This window comes from Zootoca vivipara, chromosome 7, assembly GCF_965207765.1.
Source record: "Zootoca vivipara chromosome 7, rZooViv2.hap1.1, whole genome shotgun sequence".
In the NCBI taxonomy this organism is placed as follows: Eukaryota; Metazoa; Chordata; class Lepidosauria; order Squamata; family Lacertidae; genus Zootoca; species Zootoca vivipara.
The window spans coordinates 33,825,007-33,834,707 of NC_142590.1; the positions used below are offsets into that span (position 1 = coordinate 33,825,007).

The 9,701-nt window shown below is 40.4% G+C and overlaps 1 protein-coding gene across 1 annotated transcript in view; it reads right to left on the bottom strand.

Moving 5' to 3' along the window:
- Nucleotides 1-3,030, bottom strand: part of SGIP1 (SH3GL interacting endocytic adaptor 1) — a 115,954-nt gene extending 112,924 nt beyond the window's left edge. The window contains exon 1 of the mRNA XM_088673931.1: nt 2,793-3,030. Coding sequence (XP_088530057.1) covers nt 2,793-2,802 — 10 coding nt within the window. The 5' untranslated portion in view covers nt 2,803-3,030. The remainder of the gene's footprint in view (nt 1-2,792) is intronic.
- Between the last annotated feature and the right edge of the window lie 6,671 nt (nt 3,031-9,701).

Genomic DNA, 9,701 nt, shown 5'->3' on the forward strand with positions numbered 1-9,701 from the left:
ATAGTGTTGTTGTTTTTTTGAGGAAAAATAAATATAAGACGGTGTCTTATTTTCGGAGAAGCACGGTGACATCTCAGTTCAATAGCTTTTGGGCCATGCTCCATAGACCCAGCCTTCCCTTCCCTTTTATTTTCCTTCCTTCCAATTTTACCTTGTCTCCCAGATCCTAGTCCAACATGGAAGGAGCCCTTCCATTCAGAGAAACCTAGTTAGGATACAAGCCCCAGAACATAACCACCACAAAACATTAGATTTTTTTTAAAAAAAATCATCAAAATCCTATGATAAACAGGCCTTCAGAGAAATATACCTAAGCAGAAGAGAGAAGTATGGGAGTAGAGAAGGCTTGAAGCTTCTAGGAGGCTGGAGACCATACACTGATGTATATACACTCCCAGGGAAGGGAGTTCCACAGCAATCCTATGCACACTGAACTAAAGGGAACCAACTTTTTAAGTCAACATGCATAGGATTGTGCTGTAAGTCATAACTAAGTTGGTTCCATCAGCATCTTTCTCTTCTTTGACCCCACCCCTTATCATCCAATATATTCCTCTGTGAAAGAGGTTAAAGAATGAGCAGGTTAATTTATTGGTTTCAGTACCATTGGTTCCCCGTGTATGTCCCCCCCCCCCTCTCTCTGTGTTGCTTTGAAACAGCACACATTATGTGGAACAGATTAAATAACAAATTGTATTTTTTTTTCATTCTTTAAAATACGGTATAACAAACATTAAAAAGGGGCCCTCATGTCTGTTCACACAATTTGGATGCTTATCTGAAAAATAAACTTTGGGAAAGATTTAAATTGTTTTGATCTGCTTTAACTGGAGTTCACTATTCTCCAGTCCAAATATCAGCTTAACAGCATTTGAAAATTCAGAAATTTCATAATTATGCTAATAAGAATGATTTTACCTTTCAGTTTTCAGTTGTTTATGGCTCCTGAAAGCATTATGCTAATTAAAAAGGCTAGTAACTAGTTGACTTAGCCAACTCCAACAAGTATGCTCTCTCTATGTGTAGCTTCCTCTCATTGCAAAAAACCTAAAATGGTATTATTTTTGTCATCTCCAAGAAATGCCTGCAATGTGTCTACAAATTTATGATACTACAGGCAATAAACTCACTGTACCTGTGTTTGTTTAATTCATATTTAAATTAGACAGAACTTTCATAAAGCTTAATAATATGCACTGAACTCAACACGTGACAGTGCAATATATAGCAGGAAAGGGGGCAGGGAATCAAAGCTGTGTCTTACTGTGATATGATCTTCAAACAGCATGATTAAATTGTTAAAAATCTCAACAGACTAAAAACTGAGTTTGGTTTCTATTTGACTGTATTAATTCATATTGCAATTTAAGTAAAAAATTTTTTTTAAAGAAACACATAGGCCACAAACTGCAATTCATTTAAATTTATACTGGTTCTTCAGCTATATAGACTGCATATCTTGTTACAGAAAAGGCTTTATGAAATGTGTCATAGTCAAGAAAAGGCTGTGATGTGGGATGACATCCAGTTAGACACCTTACAGTGATGGTAGGGGAAATGGCAGGCAAATAAATGTTTAGCTGTGAAATCATTAATCTTTCCTGGATATGCAGGATAAATGCAGTTTTCCCCTTTGAGCTGCCTACTACTTCGGACTAGTATGTTTGTATTGGACGCAAAACTGTATGGATCATATTTTACAAAAGCTAGTATCTCTGCAGCATGTTGTGATATGAAAGCCACAAAAAATGCAGTCTCAGTATACCAGCTATGAATGCCTTTAACCTCATTACCAATTTTGTCAGCATCTCAGAAACCGTAGAACAATCCTTTCCCTCAAGAGCTCAGAATTGGTGAAACAAAAAATAGTATTCTAGAGGTTTGCAATATTTCCACCTCAGAAAGATAAAGCCCTCTTGCAAAAGACCTGTCAAACTGAATTATGTTCCATATTTCAACCATACATGCTTATATGTACATGTTTCACTATACCAGCATGAGCCCTATGATACTTAGTGGGCCATGTTGTTTTACATAAGGTCACATACATTTCACTATAGCAAAGCTCTAAGCTAGAAGAGCCTAACATTCTATGGCCACAACTGCTGCAAATTAAAGGACTGGAGGATTGCTATGTTATGGCCTCCAAACACAAATACTTCACTGATTGGGGAAAAACCCCAAAGTATCCTTCTTTTCTTATGTTTGAATATATCTGCATCCTTCTAATTATTTCAGGTGTATGTCTAAAAAAGTAATAACTACAGAACAAAATAGATTCCTTCTCCAATAAAAGATTAAGTGAATCTAACCTGGAAATGTTTTATGCTAACCTTTTCTCTCCCCCCCCTCCCCCCCACCAACATGCACAAAAAAGTGTCAGTGATTTTTCTACAGAGTATTCAACGCACCATTCTTAATGCAATAAAATACAATACAATAAAATACTCCAATCTTCCATATTTGCTATGCAAATGTTTCTCCCATTCTCTTTATTTGCACAGAATATTTCAATGTGTCACTAACTGCTGGATTTTCTTCCACCCTGAGAAGATCTGCATGAATAAAAAAATGTCCACAATCTCAACTGCAGCAACAGAACCGTTAATTTGATCACTAGAGATGGTATCTGGCAAGTCAGTTATTTGTACCACGGAAGTCCGGCTTTTAATATTTTTAATCCTGCACCCAGAATGTTCTATAGATGACAAGGCATCAACAGTTTTGCCCTCCAAGCACTGCTGTAACACACAACACTAAAAATGTTAAGGCATAATCGGAGCAGAACCTACCTTCCATCATGGTGGCAGAATTGCATTCCTCAGTTTCCACAGAGCCTGAAAAAATACAGGAAATTACGATTCCAGTTATCAGATGCTTAATGTAAGCCCTTAAAACCAGTGTCTTAGATACATGATTGGTGCAGCAGCCAGAAGAAAATAAAATGCGGAGGGGAAAAACCAGAATGAGTGTGCGCTAAGGCAAAAGATAGGCCATGGATGCTGCTGTAGCTGTATCACCTACAGGCTCACAGAAGGATGCTGAGAGAGAGAGAGAGAGAGAGAGAGAGAGAGAGAGAGAGAGAGAGAGAGAATGGGAGGGGTGGAGGGAGCTGGCTTAGCTCACACGCCTGCTAGTATCTCAGCCAATCCCTCTAGCTTTCTATCTCGTCACATGGTAGCTTGCTTGCATCTCCTGACACAATACCCCTGGAGAACACAGGAACCTATTTTCCCCCCTTTCTCCCCCTCGGTTTCACAACACACACACACACACACACACCCTCAGCTTCTCTGCCTTGTGATGTCCTTCCCCCCTCCCCTCTATAATCTTGTGGCAGCATCTGGGTGAACAAGATTAATTATCAAGCACCGTCAGATTAGCAGAGAGGTTTGCTGTGAAATCTGCATGTAAACAGGGTTGGGGCAAAATTGATTTAATTATATTCTTTTTTTTATTAACAACAAAAACAAATTAAAAATAAATTCTGCTGGCATGGTACTGTATAAATGGAACTGCGCAGCTGCCTTCTGATAATGCCCATGTATCCAGGATGTCAGCTTCTATAGATCTCATAACACAGAGAAACTGTAAGCCTGGCTTCACATTTGTGTCGGCTGATTCCCCCCCTCCCCTCCCCTCCCCTCCCCTCCCTCCTTCCCTGCCCCCCACCAACCATTCAAGAGAAAAATCAATTGGCCTGACGTCACATCATAAACAATTATCCTCAGGAGGAGGATGCAGAAGGAATTTCACCCAGACCACCTTCCAAGAGTGCACTGGAATTAATTTCGCTTGAAGAGCATCCGCATCAAGGGGCAGGGAACTGCCATTAGAAAACCAGAGGAAACAAAAGGGATACAGACACGAGGGACTTTCAAAACCAGCAGGCTCGGAAATGCGTAAGGACGTCAGGAGAGAAGAAATAAAAAGCTGTGGGACCAGGCTGCAGCTTTTCAGGGAACACAACGGTAAAACATACACAAACCAGCAGAGTTAACTTAGTACTGGCATCTCTCACTTGTTACCTTGTAATGCAGTAAACAAACTGTATATAAAAGGCTAAACGATGGGGTGAGAAAACCTACAGTGTTGCTGACTACTCTCTGTAATTTGTCTGTCTTCTTCTTCCATAGCAGGCACATTTAATCATATCCTAGTAATTCTTCTGTAGCCATTGGTATTGCTAAACATATTTACTACTGAAATAAATATGTAAAATGGGTAAAGGAAGAGAGAATTTTTGCCACAGCTAATACTCACAGTGGAAGCAAATAAAATTTGCCTCAGTGACTGCTAAAGGAGACTTAGATAAGAGTTATCTATCTCTGCAACAGTCTTAAGGTATTCTTTAATGTTCTGGAAAAATAATTATTTACTCTTTCACATAATACCAGGATTAAAGGAACTTGGTAAAGTTAACATTTTTTCCCCATTTAAACATGCTGTGTTTTCTCAAAGGATCTGCTCTCTCAAATCCCTGCTGCAGGATTTTCCAGTGACCTGTGCTATACATGCTGGAGAATTTTAAAGTAAAATATTTATCCATCTGTGAGGAACCTTTGGCTCTATAGATGCTGCTGAACTACAACTCCCACCATCTCTGATAATTGGTAACGTTGGCTGCAGGGCCGGCTCTAAGGCAAGCACGGGTGGCGCAGGGCGCCGGGCCGCCAGGGGGGCGCCCTGTGGCTGTGGCTGCGGCTGCTGCAGCAATGCTGTGCCCGCCCGCCGCGCTGAGAAACGGGGCGGGGGGGGCGCCGGAGCAATCATCGCACCACGGCGCCCGGGCGCCCGACATGCTTAAGACGGCCCTGGTTGGCTGGGGCTGATAGAAATTGCAGTCCATCAACATCTGGAGGGCCAAAGATCCCCTCCGCCTCATTTAAGGTATAAGAGGTAGCTATAAGAGTTTGAACAGGTACACATGGTTAACAGCTGACTTACAAGTGACATGATTTGATTTCTTAGTATGAATTTTTCATTAAAATTTTCAAGTAAGGACAAAGTCCCCTAAATCTAATAATTCAATGTTCTTGGCAAGCTTTCTAGAACACTAGCCTTGATTTGAACCTTGATATAGGAATATGCCCTTGAAGCCATATGACATGGAGGCTATAATGGAATATTGTCCAATGGACCCACTACTCCCAGTCTTTTAGACACCTCAGCTCAAAATTTGTCTTCTTTGCAGAAATACAACTTATATGCAGCAGCACTGGTGCCCAGTCCTGGTCAGTGAAATAATGGCTTTGGGGGATTAGAGAGGAAGGAGTTTGCACAGTCTTGACTGATCAACTGGAAATTCACATAATCTTGGAATGAAGGTTGAGTCATAATAATGGAGCCTGCAGAACTGCCAACTGCTCTTATTGTGTATTTGCTCTCTTCCAATCAGTACATACATTCCACTGCTTTGAGACTTGTTGGCATCTGTCTGTCTCAAGAGACAATGGCGTATACCTCTGGGGGTGAAGTCAAGCCACTGCATTAGCAGCAGCGAAGTGACCTGCCCAGGACACAAGCCTGGGCAGTGTGTATGGAGGTCCTGGGCTGCCCAAACGACAATCTCCTTCATAGTTGCTGTTTTAATCCTAACTAGAAATTAATTTGGGACCAGCTCAAATAAACTGTAATTTGGAAATGTCATATGTGCAACGGCACCATGAGCCTGAATGCATGCCTATGAACATACAATGCAATGTGTTACGCAAGCACATTGTACATATATGCTTTTGCCTGCAGTTAGAGCTTTCCCATTGGAAAGAGTGATGGTGTCTGATGCTCATGTGCACCATGGATCCAATTTTACATCATACATGTACAGAGCACCTCCTGTAGTTGCATTCAGCTATAACCCAATCAGAACAGACCCACTGAAATTAATGAAACTAAGTCATTTTATCATTTATTGATTTAATTAATTAATTTATATACTGCCCTTCATCCGAAGATCACAGGGTGGTTTATACTATAAAACAGAAAAATACCATAATAACAAAAGCCATAGACTGGATTTAAACAATTAAACAAAGGCCTGGGAGAAGAGAAATGCTTTTGCCTGGTGCCTAAAGATATGCAAAAAGGGGCCAGGCAAGTCTCCCTGGGGAAGAGCAGGGAGTCACCACAGAAGAGGCCTGTTCTCATGTTGCCGCCCTCCAAAACTCATCAATGGGTCTATTCTGAGTAGAACCAGCCTTTAATATCACCCTATATATACAAATTCCAGTTTAGAGGTTGTGTGAACCAACCATTGGCATAAATGTGGATGTTTCTTAATATTGTGGTTTGTTACAAAATACCAAAGACACTTTAAAAAGACATAAAGGCTAATTCATGCTTTCTCTTGAAAACAAGACAAAAACTCTAACTTCAAAGTGCATAAAGAGGTACTATTTCTTTCCAAGTTGAGACCTGACTGGCACTAAGGAATAAACTCAGACAAAAAAGCAGCTGATCCCTGGTGGGGGCCCTGACCACCTTAGCACTCCAAAGTCGGGGCAAGTGTACCCGGTTCCCATCCCCCTGTACAGGCCTGGAAGGAATACAAGTTGTCAGCAGTGCCAATTTCAATAAATTTTGTGGGGGGCCTAGGTAAGCCCCATCCCACATAATCAGTCACATGATGCAGTGCACACACCATTTGAATGGGAATGTCCATCAACTTTGTGGGAACCTGACCCCCTCAAACATTTTATTGTAGGGGCCGAAGCCCCCACAGCCCCTAGGAGTTGGCTCCTATGCAAGGTGTGCATACAAGTGCAGAGAACTATTGCATACACACACAACTGGTCATCTTGATGGACACTGTTACAGAATCGGTCACAAAATAAATACCACATGTGAACCAGCTGTAGCATGGCATCGTATGTGTTAATATATCATAATTATAATTACACACCCATTTTACTTCAGGTTTTGATTTACTAAAGGCTACCCAGATAGCGTGTTATAGAAATGGGGGTGGGGAGAGGTTAACTTAAGGCTCTTCATTCAAATGAATTATTGAACTAGAAAGCACTTTAGTGTGGGGTAAGAGACAGACATGATGAGGTCTAGACAGACAGCAAAAGCAAAGTAGCTCTGAGAAACTGTGAATGTTACTGTCCTATGAACTGCCAAACTTCACTGCTGCTCCTTGTCTTATAAAAGGAAAACACTGGAAATTTTCCATGTGAACAATGGGCTTTGCTTATACTGCACCCTATGGGGGCATGCTTGAGTAATTGTAATTTATGGTCAAGCTCAATGTTACCCTGAATGTGCTGCTAGCCACTATTTGTTGATTTCAACATTATTCAGGACAACTAAATTTAATGGGTCTACTCTGAGAAAACTGGATACAGCCCAATGTCAGGAGATTTTATTTTCTTTTTAAGTAATAGCAGTTGTGGGTGGGTGGGGAAATGTTTAGAGGAGCCACAACCATTTGTCTCCTTATGTTTTAATTTAAGTTGACTTTGTAATAGTTGCTTTATAAATTTACATTATTTCTTCAGCAGGTGTCATGAAACTTTGTTCTAACTTTCTTAGGACATAATATATCTACTAAATTATGTAGGGATATTTGGGGAACAATATTTATAAAACAATTAAATATGAAGGAATGAGCAACCCAGGCACAATACTACCACACTGTAATGTCCTGTAATCTACATTCCATTACCCTATAATGCATTCTTTATTAAACAATACAAAGAAAATTCTAGTGCAATGTGATTAATTGTATGTCTTCTTTCCTTACACACCTAACTATATTCTGGGAGACAAAAATGGGCTGAACAAGAATTCTTCAAAATCCTGGGTGCTTTAATATATGTCCAAAATCCATTTCCACTTATAAAAGCCAACTATGGTTAATTTCATCATATAATGGCAACTACAGGTAAGCCTCACAAAATTTTGCATGGAGGGCTGAGGCCTTTTCTATTAAATAATAGGAAATATATTGGAAGGTTCCTGGAAATTAGTAAGCAATGGAAGAATATTCTAGGCAGACACACACACCAACACAGATACAGAGGGAGATAAGGAAAAAAAACAATAGGTATGGAGGTGGGTAGGTTGCAAATCAACATTAATATTTTTAAACAATATAATGAAATACACACAGTGGGTGATAACCAATTAAGTCATACTCAGAGTAGACACACTGAAATCCATAGGATTACATTCCTATATTGTTTTCAATGGATCAAGTATAACCTAATATTCTGTAAATAAATAAAATTCCACTGTGTCATCTAGAAAAAATTATATTCCTTGCAACATATAAAACCACCAACTTGTCTCCCTTGCTGGGTAATAGTGCAATAAATTCTCTTTAGCATAGCAAGAACAAAGAAGGCAGCTGAACACATTAGTTAGAAGCTATCATTTCTGAAAGTTATAGCAATGCCCATGAAAACTGTGGTGTTTTATTATACCAACTTTAGCTTTAAAAAGAGAGTGCAGTAGTTTATTTAAGACATACTACCCAGAGTTTGGGAGGAGCCATCAACAGCAGATTCTCAAAATGAAAGAAACAGTCAAGAATCTCAGTGGGTCATCAGCTTACCTCAACAACCTCAGCAATTCCTGAGATAATTATCTGCCATTTTAAGCAAAATAAGCCACCTCACAGAATGGTATTAGAATTTTAAAACAAGGTTCTCATCAGCGGTACCCCACTTTAGGATTTCCCATCTCTGGTGAAGGGAAAAGAAAGCATCATAATGGATTGACTTCTAAGCAAAATTGATAGCTACCTCTCTCCAGCAGAGCTGCAGAGTATCCCTTCTTACAAATGAAGGAGGCCACTCATGCCAACTTTTGCAGCCTTTGGCTCCTGCTTTATCTGGATGACTTGCTCATTTGTGGAATGAGCAGCCTGCAGAATGCCCTCCCTCTAAGACAGCTTTCACCAAGTTGGCTGGCGCTGGTGGCAGTTGTTACCCACAACTTCTGAAGGGTACGGTACCAGCTTGGTGTAGGCTGTCCTAGGGCCACAGCTAGTGCTAGTACTGTTCTTCTTTCGGCATCAGGTGAAATGTGTCTGTTTGTCCAGGCTTTTTCAAGGGAGGGGGTTGGAAATTCCACCATTCCCACTGCAAATGAGGAGCTGAGATCATGACTCCCTGGCTGTTTCTCAAAAAGTTGCTGTATTTGTGCCTGCTTCTATAACATTGGGCTGCATTGTTTTTATTCTACTTGAACCCACCCTGGAATCATATTATGAAGGGTGGGCTACAAACTCTCTTATGCTTTAATTTTGAAAACTGGAGCCCAGGGTTAGATTCCACTTCCGAGAGATTTAAAGCCGAAGGAATAGCCTTGTCTAAACTCACAGTAGGCTAGGGTCTTGGCACCAGCTAATTTATTCTTGTTTTGGAGACACAAAGGGAGATAGACAACCCTATACATACAATATTGTTACTACCAGAATGGACATAAAGACTTGGAATTGACTGGGGCTTGCTTAAGGCCATACAACGACTTGCTGGTAACAGGCGATGAAAATCTATTGGAAACATTTTTTAAAAAATCCCTCAGAGAAGCTCCAGGGAGCTAGAGTGTTTCTCTGAGATTCTCTAAGGACAAATGTGGCAAGACATTGCTCAGACAATTAGCAATTGCATGATTAGCTCTTAAATGGCAAAGAGCTGGTGTAGAAGGTATAGCTCTGGATGAGGAACACACCAGGTGCAAAGGTGAAAACTCCC